General features: G+C 33.4%; 1 protein-coding gene and 1 long non-coding RNA gene across 4 annotated transcripts in view; one reads left to right on the forward strand and one right to left on the reverse strand.

Annotated features, from left to right (window-relative positions):
- Lrch2 (leucine rich repeats and calponin homology domain containing 2) overlaps nt 1–21,129 on the reverse strand; it is a 104,348-nt gene that overhangs the window by 36,126 nt on the left and 47,093 nt on the right. For all 3 annotated transcript variants that reach the window (XM_023564155.2, XM_013150181.3, XM_013150180.3), the window contains exons 6-11: nt 18,509–18,642; nt 15,006–15,093; nt 14,609–14,720; nt 14,331–14,428; nt 14,184–14,242; nt 12,012–12,119 (exon numbers count right to left, since the gene is read on the reverse strand). In XM_023564155.2, coding sequence (XP_023419923.1) covers nt 12,012–12,119; nt 14,184–14,242; nt 14,331–14,428; nt 14,609–14,720; nt 15,006–15,093; nt 18,509–18,642 — 599 coding nt within the window. The remainder of the gene's footprint in view (nt 1–12,011; nt 12,120–14,183; nt 14,243–14,330; nt 14,429–14,608; nt 14,721–15,005; nt 15,094–18,508; nt 18,643–21,129) is intronic.
- The window catches only part of LOC106027193 (uncharacterized), a 146,328-nt gene that overhangs the window by 15,410 nt on the left and 109,789 nt on the right, over nt 1–21,129 (forward strand). The window lies entirely within an intron of this gene.

Raw genomic sequence — 21,129 nt, forward strand, 5'->3', positions numbered from 1 at the left:
ATACCAAATATCAACATGAATGGTATAGAAAATTTATATATAAATAAACATTCAATTAAAAAGTATGTGAAAATTAAGGGCAATAGGTGGGCAGAGTGGGGAGCACTTGTATACACAACTAACTGAGAAACTGAGGTAGGAAGACCAGCATAGGCAACATAGTGAGACTTTACCTCAAAAAAACCAGGAAAAAAAAATGTACTGGCAGTAATTTTTAAACAGTGAGATAGAGCCTATGGTAGAAACAATCAAAACCAAACACTAACAAATATAAATACAGAAAATATAAAAATTAGACAATAAGGCTGGACATGTAACTCAGTGGTGGAGTGCTTGTTTAGCATATGTGGAGGCCCTAAATTTCACCTCTAAACAAAAAGCAAAAAAAATCTAGATTCTTTTTCTATCTAGATAGAGTAAAAGTGACCAAAAAATTAAAAGAATGACAAAATACAAAGAGGTATGCTTTCTGAAAGGAATGGCCTAACAGGCAAAAAAGGGGATGTTATCCCATAGAGATGGGTAACAAGCAAGGTGAATACATGAATTGGCCAAATAGCTGCATGGAGAGAGTTTCCAGGCCACAGTCAACGGAAGGAAAATTAAGGCAGAGCCCAGACATTCCTCAATTTAAGAGATAGAACTGGGAGCAAACAGGAAAAGGGTAGGGTTCACAGACCAGAACGACACAGGAAAAGGTAATGTGCAGTAAGTTATACAAAGGCTTCCTTCAGAGTTTCAGCTGAGTTCTGATCACTAATCTACCTCTCCATATGAAGAAAGTCAAATAGAAATAATCAGAAAACTAACATTTACTAAGCACTTATGTGTTGAGCACTAAGGTTGATTTAAAATTTTATCCAAAGCCTTGTGGCTACTAAGTACTGAAGGAGGGACTCAGATCCAAATTTGCCTGACTTCAAGGGCCATGCTCTTTCACCTATATCTGGCTATCTTGCCAACTCACTTCTAAATAGTTCTTTACAAGTCTTTTGTACACTTGCAATAACTCAGGCTCATACTGATTGGTAGAAGACATTAGAGATCTTGGAAAGTAGCTCACCAGATCACTTCCAGTACAAAGCTGTCCAGATGTTTCAGGAAAACTGACCCATCTTCTAAAATCGAAGTACCCAGAATCTTCCCAGGTCATTCCTACAAGTGTGCATGTTGCCTAATGGCACTAACAGATAATCATTTCCATTAGTTGTAGATTTGCATATTCCAAATTTCTATTTTAAAATACAAGGACCATGAGCCTGGTGCGGTGACCCATTCCTGTAATACCAGCATTGTGGCAGATTGTTGCAACAGGATCTCAAGTTCAAACCCAGCCTGGGCAACCTTGTAACATACCAAGACCTCATCTCAAATTAAAAACTAGAGAACGAGCTGGATGTAGCTCATTGAGAAAACGCTGGATTCAATCCCCAGTACCAAAACAAAACTAACAAGAAAACTAGAAAGATGACCTGTTAGGAGGCTGTAATAATTCAAATAAGACATGGCTAGAAGTAGGGTGGCAGAATTGAAACTGGTATTGCATGGTCAGATCCTGGAAATATTTGGAAAGTAGTCAAAAATTTGTTAACACATTAGCCATGCTATATGAGAAAAAAATGACAAATTAAGGATCAGTGGGGATTTTGAACTGATCAACTAGAAGAGTGGAGTAGACATATTCTGAAATGGGAAAAAAATCAGAAAATTTAAGTTTGAGGGTATAACAAGTGCGATTAAGATGTAATTTTGGCGGGGAGTAGTGGTGCACACAGGAGGTTTACGAGGAGCGTCTCCAGGAGTTCAAGGCCAGCCTAGGCTACAAAGTGAATTCAGGTCCAGCCTGAACTACATAGCAAGACCCTGTTTCCAAAAAAAGTGTAGTTTTAGAAAGTAAAGTCTGACTTTCTTAAGTGGAAGTGCTAAGTAAACTACAGGGTATACAATTCTACAGTGTATGTATGAGACACATACACATACACAAGTACAACTATTTGTGCATACATATAGAAAAAAAGATGCTAAGGTTTGAATAGGATCTGAGTGTGTTTCTCAAAGACTCCTGTGTTAAAAGCTTGATCCACAGTGTGGCAGCGTTGAGGTTACAAGATATTTTAAGAGGTGGAGCTTAGCTTAAGGTAACTAGGTCATAGGGCACTGTCCTTGGAAAGGCTTAATGTAGTTCTATGGGACATTTGTTAGTTCTCAAGAGAATGAGTTGCTATAAAAAAAAAAAAAGTGAGCCTGAGCTTGACCTCTGAATCTTCTGACTTCCTGTCATGACAGCTGATCTCTTTGGCAAATGCTCCTGCTATTGTGATGCCATTTCATGAGGCCCTTAACAGAGCCAAACAGAAGCCAGCACTATGCTCTTAAATCTCCAAAACTGTAAGCTAACTAGATTTATTTTCCTTATAAGATGCTAAGCCTCAGTTTGTCATAGCAACATAAAACATATTATTACAAGGTCTAAAAAGGAAAATACCAAAATAATGTGACTTGTCAATTCCAGAGAGTAAGACAGTGGGAGATTTTTTTTATGTTTGCTAAATTTTCCAATATTTCAACATAAACTATATTACTCTTACTATATTACTCAACATAAACTATATTACTCAGGAAAAATAATAAAGAATTTTTGGTTTTGTTTGTAAAGAAGGAAGGAGGTGATTATTTTGTAAGTAAGGAAGTAATAGTCATATAAAGGAAATACCTGGATTGAATATCACAGCTTTGAAGTTTGAGCAATTGAGATTTTCTCAAGAGAAAGTTAAGAAGCTGGGGAAGAAGCTAATACAGTAGTATCTTGATTCACGAATTTAATTCTTTCCACAATTCTGATCACAAACTGAATTTGAAGAAAGTTGATCGAATTTTCTTGCAAGGTTATCACTGATTCCATTCTCATTTAATTTGGTTTGCAACCAGAACTGTGGAAAGAATTAAGTTCGTAGCACTATTATCAGTAACTTAATGTTACTGTGAGGATAATAAAGAGTCAGTGTATCGGGGCTGGAGATTTAGTTCAGCGGCATAAGCGCCTGCCTTGCAAACAGGCAGTTGTGAGTTCGATCCCCGGTACCAATAAAAAGGAAAAAGACAAAAAAAAAAAAAAAAAAAAAAAAGTCAGTGTATCTGAAGCTCTAAGGACGGTAAATATGTAATGGGCATTCACCAAACTCAGAAATATTAAATCTGTTTGGACTTCTGTATGGGCCCCTAGCCTTGGAACCTTCCACTCCAATAGGACTGACCCAAGAGTTGAGTTCGCCGTAAATTTTCAAACCACCAAAAAGAATACATAAATAGGACAAGCTCTTCTAGTTTTCGGGAAGTCATACACGTGGATTTAGATGATATATTCATAAAGAAGAATTTAATAACACCCAGTTGAAAGAGATAAAATGTAAAGAGTAACATTATTCACGGCAGTAATCACGATATGATAAATGCTGAATGAATGAATGAGTCTATCAGCATGACAAACTGCAAGTAAAACCCACTGAATCAGGATTTTTGGTTTTATTCTTATCAAAAATAAATTCAACTCATGCTGCAACATATTTCCTTTCTAAATTATCTACTTATATTACATTTATGTAATTTTTTTCACTAAAGCTCCTACATAGAAACATCACTATCAAAAGTCAACTCTCATTATGAAAAAGTAAATATATAAGGACTCAGATATTTTATATCTCTTTTCATATTCCAGTTTGTTTCAGCTTGTTTCTCATGATAGAAACTGAATGATTAAGAATCCTAAAAGTAAATCAACACATTAATTCCAGAATATAGTATAGCAAATGCTTCATATGGATGATATAAAATATCTCCAAAATAAACTGCATCTATCCATGAAACCTTGCTCGCAAGCAATGTTTAAATGCTATTTGTATCATGAGCCTGTGATTTATGAAAGAATAAATTTTACAAACTCCTTCCATCTTCTTTTATAAACCTTTCTTGAGATTTGACTTTCTGGTCATGCTATTATTGCCTTTGGCTGAGACAGAAGGTTTATATACATAGATGTTTTAGGTACCACTTTGAGTGATTTAGTTTTCCTAGCACAGCACATGATACGTTAATGTAACATATAATCATTTTGCCAAAAGCCAAATAATAAACTTTAATTTTAAATGAAAAAGCAGGGTTAAAGTTCAAATCTCATTTAAAAAAAATCTCCTTAAACTTTAAATAGCCAAATGAAACTGTATTTGAAGAAAACCACTAAAAAATAAAACAAAAAATTTAAATTATAAACCATTTAAGTGAATTATTTGTCCATGACTTTATCTAATTCTAAATATTTATCTCAAAGTCAAAAGTATTACATTTTTAACTTTCTTTAGCATAAGTATATAATTAAATTATAATTAAAAGTTCTCAATATTTCTATGATATAAATATAATAATTTTTTAAATTTTGAAGTTCAGTATTATAAAGGAGCAAAATCTGCTTTTTACTAAAAATAAAATCTTGTGATGTCAACTATCCAAATAATTCATAAAATCCATATATGTAATGAACCAAATGTAACTTGGTAGTCACAGAAATATTGTGGCCATGAAAAAAGTCCATCTCCATCATGCTGGCTGCCTCACTCACAAGCTTGGGCCTAATAGAGTCTCACTAGAAGGAAAATGCAAAATGCAAAAGGTCAAGTATTATATTCAAATCACTGTATTGGCCTAAATAATCTCAGAATTAAGGGTATATGTATTCTTCTTTATATGGCATACACTAAAATTTTCTTAAATCTCTAAGACTATTAGGAAAAACTGCACTTTTAAAAGAGCGATTTTTAAAATGGAAGAAATGGCATTAATTACTACCTTGGGAGAAATATCAGATTTTTTAAGAGTGGAAAAGTGCTCAAACTACAGTGCCCTTTACTACAGTGTGTTTCCTCCCCATCCCATATTCAGCAGGGTCATGATGACCGATGTTCATGGAGCATACTGGCACAGCAAGAAAAAAAAGATCCACTAGCCTATAAAACATATTTTACATAGCTGATAATTCACCTATGTGAACTTTTGCTATATACACTGATACTCTGTTTTACTCTGTAACAGTTAAACATTTATTTTACCTAAGTATCTATTCTACATTACTAACACTCCCTAATCCAGTTCTCTGTACTCATTTTAAATAAAAGACTACACAATTTAGCTGCACCAACCTAGCCCCTTAAGACTTAGGGCTTCCACCAACTCCGGATACCTTACTGTTGTGGATTGATAACTGGTGGTCAACTTGTTATACCAGCTGAACTAAATCAGCATGGTGCTGAGCATGGATGGCCCACCTGAGGACTGTTGCCAGCATAAAAAGAAAACCTGGAGAGAAAAAGAAGCATTGTTGGTTCTCCATGGAGTTGCTGTTTGGTGCTGTTGGTGCTCCTGGAGGAGCTTGTCATGCTGACTTCCCTGATACGTGATTTTCATCAGAGGAGCTCGGGACTTTGTCACTGAGAATGGCTGGGTTCATCTTGGGGGAGCTTTGGTTCTTATGTGGAATACTGCTTCCAGGCTCTGGAGGGGAAGATAAGTGCTGTTCAATCGCCAGGAAAAGCTTGTCATGATGTCTTCCTGATATGAGCTTGGCTGTTCTCATCCTCAAAGCAGCCTTGGGACCTTGTTGCTGAGAATGGCTGCGGTTCATTTTAGGGGAGCTCTGTTCCTTATTTAAAGCATCACTTTCTGATTCTGGAGGGAAAGATAGTAGTGTGCTGTTCAGTCTCCAGGAGAAGCTTGTCACACTGGCTTCCTGATATGAACTTGGCTGTTCTCATCATTGGAGGAGCTCGGGACATCATAGTCACTGAAGATGGTTGTGCTGTTTTTCAGGGGAGCCTTGGTCCTTACTTTGAATGCTGCTTCCTGGCTCCAGTGCAGAACACTCAACCTGCTAGCACAGTTCATTCATCTCGCTGGCACAAATTTTTTGGTTTCCCTTGCTGATCTTTGGGCCTTCCCAAAGGTGATTCGTGAAACAGACTTACATGAGTCATTGTCGTAGGTTCAAGGCCTCCGACTGGACTTGCAATGGGACAATGTCATGAGCTCTAGCTCTTTAGCTGAACTCTTGCAGGACATTGCTGTAGGATCCAGGCCCTCGGCTGGATTTTCTAGATCTTTAGTGGTCAGACAGATTTCTTGCACTTTCTTTGCATTTGACTCCTTGAGTGACCATTATAAATAATACTATAAATTCTGTCTCCTGTGTGTAATTGTTTCCCTTGCAGCTCCCTAACTACAACACTTGCTTTCTATCAGACTGATCTGATACTTTGGCAGAGGTTATTATTAAATGATGCCCCAAAGCTGAAAGGCCTCCGTCTATACTTACATTTCACAATTATCAATCAAAAAGATGTGAGAAGTCATGTGTGTTTTGAGAAGATAAGGAAGTTATTGGTAATGCAAGCAGAAAAGAGAAAATGACTAGATTTCAAGAGCTGAGAGAACTACCTACATAGTAATAATAAACTAGAGCTTAAAGCAGTGCTACTCAAATTAAAATGCTCACATAACCACATAGAAATCACAAGAATAGGTAATGTACATAATTCCTATAATTCCAAACTAAATTTCTCCTATTTTATTTTCTATAATCCTGATTTATACTTCAATTATTTAATTTCATAATCGTATTTTATTTTCTATAATCCAGATTTATACTTCAATTATTTAATTTCATAATTTTTTCACTGTTTAGCTATGTCACAATACTCAGATACATAACCTTTCACAATAAAGAAAAACACTTAAGACACACCTAATAGCAAGTAAAATAATTACTAAAAGCAAAGATACAACAAAATATTAGAAAGTAAACTAACAAAAATACATATGCAGTGGGAATCAGTTAAATGAAGCTATTTACTGCAAAGCTCCAGATACTCCTTTCTTTAGGATGATAACCAACTAAAGTTTAAGAAGCCGTGTTGGAACTTAGGGTACTGGGAAACCAAGCAACCAGCTCACCTCCCTGCTAAAATGTAGCCTACCGGCACAAGGGCTAAGAATCAAACATCCCACCTACCCCTCCCCCCATTAGCAAATGAGAGCCAGAGATCTGAACTTCTTGGGAGGTTGACCATATGCAATATAGCAAATGAGGGGGATTTCCTTCTACCTTCTCTTCGAAGGAAAATATTTTCACCACTGTTTTGCTTTTTTCTGATGGATGGTATTGCTCTATTCATTATTCTGTTTTGATAAGCTCTATAATGTTCCGTATTTTGTTTTATTTTGCTGTACATGATTGAAAGAACCACTATTGCGAAGATAACGAGATATACTGTGATACCTATTACTGTTATCTCGGTAACCTGCTGTGAAGTTCTGTACCAATTTCACTACATGTCTAAATTGGCTTTGTTCCATCTTGTTTTGTTTTATTTTACTACCTTCAGAATAATAAAAAAATTTTAAAATTTTAAAAATTAAAAAAAGAAGCCAAGTAAACACTTCTTATTAAACCAAAAGAGTAGTAGCCACTTTTCTAATATTAACAGTCTAATACTAATTTCTAATACTAACATGAGTAGGACTGATAAAAACCTGGAAAACTGGATTAGTAATTTACAGAACATTATTTTTTTCCAAAAAATTTTCCTTTCTAGGGAAAAGGAAAAAGGCATAAATTTGTATAGCTAAAGTGACTATACTACTACTTGTATTAGTTAATGGAAAAGAACAGTTAATATTCATATGAGTAGATCAATTTTGCATGTCTATATCCATTAATCTAAGGAAACCTTTTGAAGGTAACAATATACAATATTACAACCATTGTCAAATTCCTATCATCTTGTTTTATAAACTTATACTGTTATTGTGTTGGGTTTGTTGTTGCTGTTTGTCTTTTGCTTTTTATTTTTCTTTCTCTTAAATAAAGCAAAAAACAATTCCTTTCTTTTATTTTTAAGTCACTATTATGAATATTCTTTTTGATCCCAGGACTATAAAGAAATCTTTTGGCATTATTTTATTCTCATCTTATATTCATAAGAGCAATAAAGATTAGTTTTTTTTTTTTTTTTTTTTTTGGTCTTTTTCCTTTTTATCGGTACCGGGGATCGAACTCACGACTGCCTGCTTGCAAGGCAGGCGCTTATGCCGCTGAGCTAAATCTCCAGCCCCCGATTAGTTTTTAATAATTCAACAATAAAGTGTCAATGCAGAGTAGTTCATCTTTTTTGTTTTATTTTGTTTTGTTTTTGTTTTCTGAAATAAAATCTCACTATCTTGTCTAGACTGTCCTCGAACTGTGGAAGTGATCTTTTCACATCAGAGCAGCTGAGCCTACATTCATTTCTACTATTCCGCCCAGCTTCAAAGTACCTTAAACTATTTATTTCAATTAGACAAAAAGTTACAGTCTTCTAAATTACCAAAATTCAGACTTCAAATTTCTTGTTAGCTACCTCGTAGGTCTTTTGCTGATCTCTTTCCCCACCCACTTTGATTAATTCTATGCAGACTCATTATTTTCCTAGAATAGTTCATTCATCAAATAGTGATACAAACTTTCTTTAAGAATCAAAGATATTCTTAAAAATAGTTTGAACTGAACAAGTGAGAAACTGCTATAAGAAAAGCATCCCTAAGCTCAACATGAAAGGTTACCTCTAGTTTTAGAGAATAGACATGGCTTCTTTTAGATGAGGGGGAACACTGCATTTACTTTCAATAGGTAACAAACTGAAGAAGCTTTAGAATACAAAGCAGCAGTCCTGGGGGATATTTTCTCATATGCCAGTATAATCTTATTCAAAATAAATTGTTTTAAACAAGACTAACAAAATTATGACTGTGTTAAAGTTACATAAAATAGATACATTTCTTGGCTTATAATTTCAAGTACTATTTCAGTGCCCACTTCAGCAGCACATATACTAAGTAACATTTCAGATCCTTCAATAATAAAGTTGGAATATAAAACAAAATAATACACTGAAAAAGAAAAATCTAAAAACTAGAGATGTAAAAATTATCAAATCTACTGCAAAATATATAGGATTATATGTAATTCTTACGTAGGATTACTCAGATTTTTTGTTATTATTCAAATCATGTATTATACAATAAAAAAGTTAATTATTGTATCTAACTGATCTGAGCAGTAGAAATATATTTAAAAGGAAAAAAGATCAGTTAATAGAAAAATACTACATTCAGCATTAAAAAATTATGAGATTCAGTTGTGAACACAGATTACATAATTGTAATCTTACCAACTCTGGGGGCTGAGGCAAGAGAATGGCAAATTCTATGTCATCCTGGGCAATCCTGTCTCAAAATAAAAACATTAAAAGGTCTGGGTATACAGCTCAGTAGTAGAGCACTCCTTGGTTCAATCCCTAGCATTAAAAGAAAAAAAAAACCAGCAAAACAAATCTGAGACCCAGTTTAAGTTTAGTTATTAATAGAAATGATTAGCAATCTAATATAAAATTAAATTTAAATAAAAATTTGTACTTTATGAACAGATTATTGCAAATATTTAATACTTTCAAAATTAGAGATCATCAAGTCACTCTATTAATATTTTCAAAGTTCTCACATTAATATGTGTTGATATCTAAAAAGGATTATGAGGATTAGATAAAGACAGAAATTACTTTGCATATATCTTGAAGAACACCAGAAATTATTCAGGAAGAATATATTTTTAATGAAATTAATAGCTCCTAATTTAACTTTTAAGGAGCTGATTAGCTAAAAAAGTACAACTGAGAACCTACCATGAATAAGGTACAATGTTAGGTGCTGTTTTGTACTGATAATAAAACTATCACATAAAATCTATGAAAGATTCAGTTGATGCTGTACCTAGGCTAAAAGAATAAAGAACATGAAAAGTGAAAATCTAACATGATAAGAGTAGAAATGGAAAATATAGAAATATTATATATAGCAATGTTAAAATCTAAAATTAAGCACCAAAATTCTTTCATCTTAGTTCTATGAGAAAACTGGATATTACTGTGGGTCCTTTAAAAAACTAAAGGGGTTGTAGATGTGATTCAGTAGTGGAGCACCTGTCAAACATGTGCAAATCCCTGGGTTCAATTTATGGTAATACCGGAAAACAATATCAATATTCTCTTTCCATAATAATAAATACAGGGGTTTCACTTGCTAGGTAGAGACAGAAACTCAACTGTTATTTTAATTCTATGGAAAAGTGGTGGCATGCTTCATCAAATCTCTTAAACCACAGAAGGCTCAAGACGAAATATGTACATGTACCAATATCCGATGATTAATATATTCATTATACTGTGGGGACATATAGTAATAAAAGTGTTTTTTTTTTTTTTCAAAAAGAAACCGATGCTACATTGGAGGCAGGAAACATATATGGGCTTATAAGTAGTCAAATATTTCTTCAAGGTCCATTAGAAGTGAATCACTGGAAAAGATTAGAAAATGGGTATCACAGAAAAGACCGACAAAAAATTAATCTAGGAATGAGGATTCATTAGATATAGGAGGGATAAAGATCAGTATTTCCTAATATCATTTTAAAAAATCTAAACATATTGCAGCTGTGTGAAAATGATGATTAGCTTAATAGTTATTTATCTTATTAGTCATTACCCAATTTTCCCTAAAAACTGCATTAGTTGCCAGATGTGAGGGTATCTGGAGGCCGAGATGGGAAGATTCCAAGTTCAAGCTCCATCTGGGCAACCTAGAGACTTATGGAGACCCTGACTCAAATAAAAAACAAATAAGAGCTGGACCCGAAGATCATTGTGGAAGGCCTCGGGTCCAATCCATAGACTAAACACACAAATTGTCACTTGATACATTTTTATATTTTTGAAAACATACTTAAACAAATGCCACTACATTTAATTTGAAATTTCCAAAAATATGGTCATATTATTCCATAGCATTTATTGTTTGGAATAAGTGAAGTAAAATACTTATTACTTATCTATGTTAAAAACACCAAAATTCTTTTAATTTCAAGAACAACAAAAAACTCTCAAATCTTTACTATTTCAAAACTATAAATTAAATATTCTCAATACAGGAAGACGACAAAAATATCTGACCATGAGTAGCACACAGAACTTTTCTGTATTAAAAATGGACTTGCCTTGATTTATATACATTCACACAATGCCTTCCTCAGTGACAATGATATGCATGCAGAGAAAGCCTAACCAGAGGAAATAGTTGTTGAATAGAAATCAACAAAAGTGAACATGTGATTCTTAACTCATCACACAGGTTCAATCAATCATTATATTATAATTCAGCTCAATTCCAAGGAATCTGTACATATTCCAAATAATTCAAAATCTGATAAGAAACACAATATACTTGTGCTTGGAAAAATGTTTACTAAATAATACTACTGTGAGCTAGAATAAATACTGACAGATAAAAATTAGTTATTATGATTCAGTACATAGGAATACAGAATACCTAAATATATATAGTGTCTACAAAGCATGAGGAATGATCAGAACTTATGATGGATGTTTATATTTTTAAAAAATTTATTATGGTAAAAGACATACTGCCATTAATCACTTACCAATTCAATTATTTAAATACAGATTACCAAAACTCTATTTTTTCATTAATTGAGGAAGTATAAGAATAGTAATGTTTCCATTTGATGGCACTCAGCAGCAGCATTCATCTGCTATTTTGCTATACTTTGTAATGACACTCATGAAAGAGGACTTCCAGAACTGCTTCATAAAGTGGAGAGAAAGATGGGGTATGTTCCAAGAGAGTATTCTGAAGAAAATTAATGGCAATGTGTCTTTCAGTGCAATATTTTTCTGTACATGTAATTTTACATTTCACTTCTTAGTATTTTCTAGTGTCTTTTAGTATTCTCTTGAAACAGATTTTAAGAGGTCGCTGTTGTTTATTTGAAAATTCATATACTTTATTTGATTATTTTTAAATAATCTGATTTAATGATTATAAAATTTGCAGTCAAATCTTGCTACTGAAAAGAATACCTGCTTTTTTGTTCTTGCTTCAATAATTGAGCAGCTATTTTCCTTAAATCAGTTACTTCCTTCAAATCATCATCATCTTCTTCTCTAAGTAACTGTTCTTTCTCAAGTCTGAAAGGTGACACAAACATGGTTATCCAAAAAGAAAGACAGATTATTATATGACAGCTTTTAGACACAGAAATCATTTTTGTTTTCTACACCATATGAAAGCTAAAATCCCTTGTATTTAAAATACCAAAATAAGAAACAAAGAATATTTAAAGAAAGCACATCTACATTCTCTACTCAATATAAATGTGGCATAACAATCATATTAATATAATCTATGGCTAACAAATAATGGTCAAGCATATAACCATTTTAAAAATTATGAAATAGGGCCGGGGATTTATTTCAGCAGCATAAGTGCCTGCCTTGCAAGCATACAGTCGTGAGTTCAATCCCTAGTACAAAAAAAAAATTATGAAATAAGGTACCGGGCATACTAATTTAGCAATGCAAATAGCCCAGTCTTGAGCCTAATAAGGATTACAAAGCTCTAAATGGCCCACTTTTTTTTTTTTTTTTTGAGACAAGGTTCCACCATGCAATTCAGGTTGGCCTTCAACTCACTTTGGAGCCCAGATTGGCCCTGAACTTGCAGCAATCTTCTTGTCTCAGCCTCCTGAGTGCTGACATTACAAGTGTATGCTACCACGCCCTGCTCAGACAGCCCACTTTTATAAATAAATAAAAACTGTTACAAAAATTTCTCATTTTACTGAATCACACTGCTTTTATCAGTTCATGCATTTTGACTTTAAAAGTCTACGTAAAATATTTAAAGGAAATAAAAAAAAGTTCAAATAAGAATTTTAAATTTGCCAGAAATGCTAATTAAAATGTTGCTTTCATTATTTAAAGAAAAAATTGACATAAATTATTCTCCAAACTCCAGGTATTTTATCTCAAAAAGAATTTCACTTAATAATATTGCTAGCATGGTGGCACACTCATATAATCCCACCCCAGCACTTTGGAAGGCTAAGGCTGAAGGTTTGCAAGTTCAAGTTCCACCTGAAGAACTTGGTGAGATTCTGTCACAAAATAAAAATTAAAAGGGATTTGGCTCAGTGGTAGAAAGCCTCTGAGTTTGAACCTCAGCACTATAAAAAAAAAATCAAACCGTAAGCCTTTGTATCTTTATAACATCTTCCATGACACTGATGACTCAAATTTAGGCAACTCTTCTGACTAGATAAGATGACAAGATAATAGAAGAATGAAATCTATAAGGCCAGTAGTGTAGTTCAGTGGTACAAGGTTTGCCTTGCATACTTGAGGCTCTAGGCTCTAAATTAAATCCCTGGTACACTCCACCCCAAAAAGAAAAAAGTTACTAATGAAGTCATTTAAACAAAATATGATATGATATAGAGAAAAAAGTATGTGGGTCAGAGAGGGCTTGGTTCATGCCCCAGGTACTAGCAGACATTAACTAAGAGGGTTTAGATTAAAAAAAAAAAAATACAGTCTCTGAACTTCACTTTCTCCATTTGTAAAAATGCATGGTTTTAGTGAATGTTAAATAAGAAACATGACAAAGCATACAATACTAATCCTGGAACACAGTAGGTATTCAACAAGTTTTGCTTCCTTCTTTCTTGCAGCTATGCAGCACCCTAAAGGAATAACTAAAAATAATGTGGTAGGTTATACTCCATATTTCATAAGGTGGAAGATAAAAAATGATCTCTATCACAGTTATTTTAATAACATATGGAAAAATTGCCATAAGCGATCTGAAAAAAATGCAAAGTACGTTAGATGAAGACACAGAGAGAACACTTGAGTTGCAGACATTTGAAATTGCAAGTCTCAGTTTCCTTATACCATCCAATACAATCCATCTTAAAGGTTTGTTAAAGAACTCAAAGGAAGCAAAGTATGTGAAGGTACAGTCCTCAGTGTAAAATAGGAGACGTTATTACTAAACCTCAGAGGGAAAAATCATGTACATTCTACACTGAAATGCTCATTTTGATTTTTGAAAGTTAAGGAATTCAGACAGATGAGTTACTTTAAATTAATTAAACCTAACAGAAAGTCTTTACTCTTTCAAGTAGGAATATGCAATGAATAGTTTAAGTATTAATAAGTAATTGTTCATTTTCAAAATTCACATGTGCTTACCTTTTTTCATTGTTTAGTTCTTCATTTTTCTGTGATTTTTCAGAGCATTTTTCTTTTCCCTTATATAAGAGAAAATTATTATTTTAAATATTATGGTCTAAAACCAATGAAACTGTGTTATGAATACTTGTTGACAGCTTTATTTACCTTAAGGAAAGAGACAAATGGTCCCATATGTGTATCGCCTTGTTCAGGAACAGTGACATCTTCTGTGTTGGGATCAATGAAATCATATACCTCTTGGTCTAAGTATAGAACAGTATTTACTTTAAAATAGATTTGTAAATACTCTGATACTGAAGTGCTTACAATAAAGTTTATTTTCTTAATAGAAGAGTTAGATAAAGACACTATAATTTTTCAAAACCCATTTTTAATAAACGATATTTGTATGAAATAAGAATAGCAGACACCACATAAATTACCTTTCTGAGCATCAGGCTTGCTTCCTATTGTGTGACTGTCATTTCTTGATGTCTGTTCTCTATTTGATTCTGATACTTGAGAGTGAAGGCTGATCGTATCATCATCTGACGGCTGAAAGAAACAAACACAAAGTATAAACAAGGTATTAGAAACATATCATAAAGATTGCATCCTTTTAATTAAACATATTATGAAATATCTGCTCTGCTTCATCAATTTTCAACCAAAAGTTAAAATGTTAAAGTTGACTGTTCTGTTCTTCAAAATGAAGTCACAAAATATAGCAGTGATCATGGTTTCAAACAAATAAAGTTAAATATATGCAAGTGACTGTATTTCAAGGCTCTAGTACAATTATACAATAAAAAAATTTATCAGCCATAAAAAAAAACTCACTTCGGTTGTAGATAATCGTTTCTCTCCATTATCACTTCCAATTCCAGAGTCAGGGCCATGATTTTTATTTGGATAAAAATCTTCCATACTATGGAAACACAAATCGTCAGGGCATCTTTGATCTTGGTCTTAAATAATTAATTCACACTTGACCTAAAATTTCACTAGACACTGCAGAACATATATGTCTAATGTCTAAGATCCTTAAGGACTTGAGAAGTATCAGAAATCTTCCTAGAAAATATTTTATTCATGTCCCTCATGTAGCATTTTTCCACAATGTACACTTTTACAAAGTATCAATTGTTAGCAATAAATATTTCTTCTGAGAGATTCAGAAAAGCAGGCTAACCTGCTCAAAAATTATCTGAATGAAAGGCCAACTTTTCTTATTGGTTTGGCAAATTTCATCACTAGCCTTTGAAATATTTTTAAATTTTATACAGTTTCCTCTTCAATAGCTCTAAAAACATGTTTTAGTTACGTAAGTAATACTCATCATATAATCAAGAAAAGGGATGATATAGGGAGGAAAAATATGTAATTCACTGAATATAAGATGTTTTTGTATGTGACCACAGCTATCTTTATAAATTTTTCAATTACAAAATATACCACTCAGGTTGAAAATATTTTTCTCTTTAATTTACAAATATACTACACACTGAACAATGGCTGCTTAAATTTGTGTTAAGTGTTTTAAAAATAGTACCTTTTATATTTCTTGTGAAAACTCCAGAAGACAGTGATGTTTTCTCACTAATTTTTGTATTAATTGCATGATAAAATGGGTACTACCTTGACATACTGAGGGTTGTTTTGTTTTGTTTGGTACCAGGGATTGAACTCATGACCTCACATTTGCTAGGCAGGCACTTACACTGCTCAACTAAATCCTTGGCCCTTACACTGAGTTTAATAACATGTATTATTAAGACCGATTTACTGTTTATTTTTACTTTCCTTAAAATAGGCTATTAAAGACCAGGTGTGGCGGCATATGCCTGGAATTCCAGCACTCTGTAGGCTAAGGCAGGAGGACCATCAAGTTAGAAGCCAGTCTGGGCTAAAAGTGAGTTCAAGGATACCCTGAACTGCATAGTGAAATCCTGTCTCTAAAGATAAAAAAAAAAGGCTACTAGAAAAATGAAAATTATGCATTTATCTCATATATTATCTATTAGATAGCACTGCCAAAAGTTAGCTCCAAAACATACCCTAATTCTTTCCACTTTTTTTCCTCGCTATTGTGGCCACCCTGTTTAAGACCACATGTTCTCTGGGCAATACTGCAGTAACCTAACTGGTAACTGTGTTTTCACTTTCGCTTATTTCCAACTTATCCTCCTAAAAGCCAAATCATTTAATATAAATCAGGTTATGGTATTCTCTTAAAATGGTCTAAAGATTTTCTAATGTATTTTTTTAAAAATCCCAGCACTAGAGAGGCTGAGGGAGGAGGACTGCAGTGAATCTGAGGTCAGCGTGGACTATTTAGCAAGACTCTGTCTCATCCCCACCCCCAACAAAGAAAATGCAAACTTTTGACCACAGACCACAAAGCCACCACATGACCTCAGCCCTAAATATCTCTCTAAAGGCAACTTGGTCCTTTACTTCAGTCACTCTACTCCAACTATGCTGCTCATTTTTGAAGACACTAAGGTCTTTTCAGCTCGCAAATACTGTAAGTCAAAACTGCGTTTAACACATTTAATCTAACAAAAATCATGGCTTAGCAACACAGTGCGGTTCACTGTACAGTACTGACAGTTCATCCTTGTTACCAAGTGGTTGACAGGGAGCTAGCTGCAGAGTACTGCTGCTGCCCATCAGAGAGAGAGAGACAGAGAGAGAGAGAGAGAGAGAGAGAGACAGACAGACAGACAGACAGACACAGAGAGAGACAGAGACAGAGAATATAAATACGAATGATACCATATACCACCTACCCAAAATGGTTTCTACTGAATGTTTATCACTTAAGCACCATTATAAAGCAAAACACTACTAAGCGGAGCCATCATAAATCGGGTCCATGCTATACAAGTATGTGCACACATGCTATGTTTGAATGTGTTCCCAAGGTTCATGTGTTAGAAACTTAATCCTTCCTGCAAAATGTTGGGATGTGTGCCCTAATGGGAGGTTATTTAAATCATAAGAGGTCTGCCCTAATGAATGGATTAATGTTGTTATTGCTGGAGTAGGTTCATTATCCTGGGAATAAATCTGTTGCAAGAGTATTCAGTCCCTCTTAAGTGCTTTCTGTCTCTTGCCCATGTGATGAGTTCTCTCATTCTGTGATTCAGTAGTAAGAACCTCACAACAAGTCAAGAAGCAGCAGTGGTTTATCTTGGACTTCCCAGCATCCAGAACCTTGAGTCAAATAAACTTCTATTGTTTCTTAATCACCATCTCAGGTACTTGGTTCTAGAGCACAAAATGGGTTAAGTCAGTGTCTCTCAATCTCTCTCTCTGTCTGTCTCTGTTTCTGTTTGTCTGTCTGTCTGTCTCCCTCCCTCTCTCTCTCAGCTCCTTGAGGGCCAAGATTAATGTTAATGTAGAGCATTTAACAAAACACACCATGAATCTACCAGCAGGCAAACAAATAACTAAAATAATGAATGCCATTACTAAAGTAAATTCACTTCAAAATAAATATAAATCAAATTAACACAGATTAGAATATGCATCAATTCTAATTTTCACACAAATTCTTGGTCTACTACCATTAGTAGTATTAACAAAATAATCTTTAGGAGTTAAATCTAACATTTAATTATTAATTATATTGAAACAAGAGAAATATTTAAGAAAAAAGTCCCATCTGGGAATCTGAGAACTTGCATTGTTAAGAGAATGCCCTTTTTAATACTTACAAGACACATATTCACTATAGGACTTAAGAAGAGCACAGTGATGATAGTTAATAACTACTAATAGTATGGAACAGAACAGTACTTATTATATAGCTATTCTAAGCAATCTATAGCATATACGCAATGACAAATCTTTAAATGTTTTATGAAAGGGTATATTTTTCCATTATGTAGTTTGACCTTGTTTTAAGTTATTTCCATACATCAGCATGGAATTTTATATTTTCATTAAGTTTTTCAGACCAATATATATCTTGAATGGCTGAAGTAGGAGCAATACTAAATCTAGCATTTCAAAACCTCATGAGGAAAGCACCAACATCATGAAGAACATTGTTATGGTTTAGATTTCGATGACCTCAAAAAGCATTATGTGTTTGGAAGGTGACTGGATAGGGGGACCTATATTCTTCAGTCCACAGTTGATGAGTTCACAGCTGAGTATGCTGTTAAGAGGTGGAGCCTGGTTCATTTTATGACAGTGATATTTAGCTTCAACTAATTACTGACAGCACTAGGCAATCAGCCTAAATATATTCAGTACTGTATACTCAAGATTAATAAATATCTTTCATAGAAAGAGAAAACAACAATTATCAAAAGAGACTGTGTTTACTTTACCTGTCTGTGAGAGGCTGAGAGGGCATTCTTTTGCTCAGTGATGGAAGATCCAAAGAATCTGGTTTCTTATCCATTCTACAGCACGCTTGAATATTTAAGTACTTAAATATATGTACTTTACCCTTCAAACATATCTGTTAATAAGTAATGAAATATTTAATGATATACTTCTACATAAAATTGATGTACCTATCAAATTATGTACACATTTTATTCATCTGAATTTAAGTTAAAGTATCACAATTTTGAGTGATACTTTGTATATATAATTTGTACTCTTAACACTAGTTAGAAAAATCTGACAATATGGATACCAATCAAAATTCTCTGTCATTTCTTTTTATTGGAAGAAGTTAATTTTCCTATATATCACTTATTTTCTTGAACCACTAAGCAATGTAAAATGCATGAAAGTTGCCTTTACTTGAAAAACAAATTTACTATTTGTTGGAATGATAAGAATAGAACAAATATGTAATTCTTGAAAATAATCTCAATAAGATGTATGGTACAAATACTGAAAAAAGGCCCATAGTAAAGATAATGTAAATATATGGAAAATAAATTTCTTGAGAGGTGTAACAGTAGACAAGTTAGAATAAAATCACAAAAGATGACATTAGACAATTCAATGAGGATAAGACTTTGGAGAAACTATTTTCATTGGAAAGGAATGAAAGGCGAAAAACAATGTGAAAAGAAGGCATTTTGAGCTGGAGCAGATGGCACAAGCCTGTAATCCCAGCTCTTGAGAGGCTCGGACAGTAAGATACCAAATTCAGGAACTGTCTGAGCAATTTGGTGACTTAGCAAGATTCTGTCTCACAACAAAATATTGAAAAAGGGAGGGCTAGAGGTGTAGTTCATTGCAAAAGTGCTGGATCCGATCCCTAGACTGAGAAAAGGAAAGTATGTATTCTGTATGTATTCAGTATAGAAAAAAGTGGGGAATGAGAAAAAAGGAAGTCAGCTTCACAAAGATTAATTACAATCGCTGAGTGATATCAAATAAGTATTTCTCAAAATTTTAAATAAAAATGTTTTGTTCTATAAAAACAAAATCTTCACTTGCATATAAAAATAACAAGGATTACAAAAAGACAACTACATTAAGAGCAATTATAACTTCCAGTAAAAAAGAAGAATATTTTTAGGTAATTCTACTGGATAATAATTTTGATTTGACCACTGAAAATTTTAATTTTAAATGAAAATTTAACAATATTTGAACTATGAGAATATAAATACATTAACTGTTAATTAAAATGTGCTAAATAATATCCTACTACCTGCCCAAACTAGATAAACATTTATCTTTCATTATCAAATTAAATGCTAGTGAATTATTTCTTTTATAAATTTTAACAAAAAACACTTGCTTCATTTAGGGTTTTTTGAGATAAGGTCTCCAGTCCAGGCGGGCCTTGAACTTGTAGTCCTCCTTCCTCAGCTTCAGTGCTGAGATACTAGCATATTGTTACCACACCAGGAAAACTTTTACTTTTATTTTGGTAATTCATACCAAGAGTTTAAAAAAGGAAACAGAATTACAAAGCTAAAGAATAAAAAAAAAAAAAAAAACTCCATTCTGTTTTCAATCTCTGAGACCCAATCTTGACTTTAAACTTTTAGTTAATTTTGTGCTATTAACACATTTCTATTACTTTTTTAGCTTCTCAAATATAAATTTTGTTATTTAAGTCTCATTAAAGAAGACTGATTGATTTACATTGCCACTATCACCATCACCAACACTGTTACGACAGTACTCCTTTTTCAACTCCCATTGACTCACATAATCATACTTTCCTTCTGTTCAAAAGCATAGACTAATAGTTAAACTCTGGAGTCACAAAGCATTTGTTTGAATCCTGGCACCACTCCATGTTAGCCATGTGATCTGGAACATGTCATTTAACTTGTACATTTCTGTTTCCTCACATATAAAATAAAGATGACAAAAGTTCTTCTTTTATACCATTGATATAAGAAATTAATTAATATATATATTTTCATCAATGTTTGGAACATGCTAAGTGCTACCTCAATCTTCGCTATTTGGGCCTGGCAATGCAATTCAATGGTAGAGTATTTGTTTAACATGCATAAAACCCTGGGTTTCATTCCCAGCATTGCAAGCAAAAAAAAAAAAAAAAATGAAAACAAAAATCTTGGCTGTGATTATAATGAAGTCACAATTTTCCATTAAAGCAAAATTCAATATTTACATTATTATAATCAGAGAATAACCACACATGTACCCCTATAGGGTAATGGGATTACATTTATTTTCAACTTAATTTTTGTTTCTCAAAAAGAGCCCAAATTCTGTTTGGCACAATTTTCTATATACCTATCACTAATTGTCCTTGAGTCTCTTAGAGAATTGTAAAACACATGGTCAAGCACACCAAATTATCTATAACTTTATCTTATGAGTAGGGGGTAATCTACTACTCCAAACTGACTGGCTGCTCTCTGAGCCTATCTGTCAATCTCGGATGTGAAAAATGCCTCTTTTAGTTTAGTTCTCATTTGGTATAACACATTCTGCTAGCTTTCTAAGAAGGGGTACATGGGAGTTAAAATTTCTCATAGTTTACATGTTTGAAAACAACTTT

This window comes from Cavia porcellus, unplaced genomic scaffold, assembly GCF_034190915.1.
Source record: "Cavia porcellus strain 051 isolate PalLab524CR breed Dunkin Hartley unplaced genomic scaffold, mCavPor4.1 scaffold_3, whole genome shotgun sequence".
NCBI lineage: Eukaryota > Metazoa > Chordata > Mammalia > Rodentia > Caviidae > Cavia > Cavia porcellus.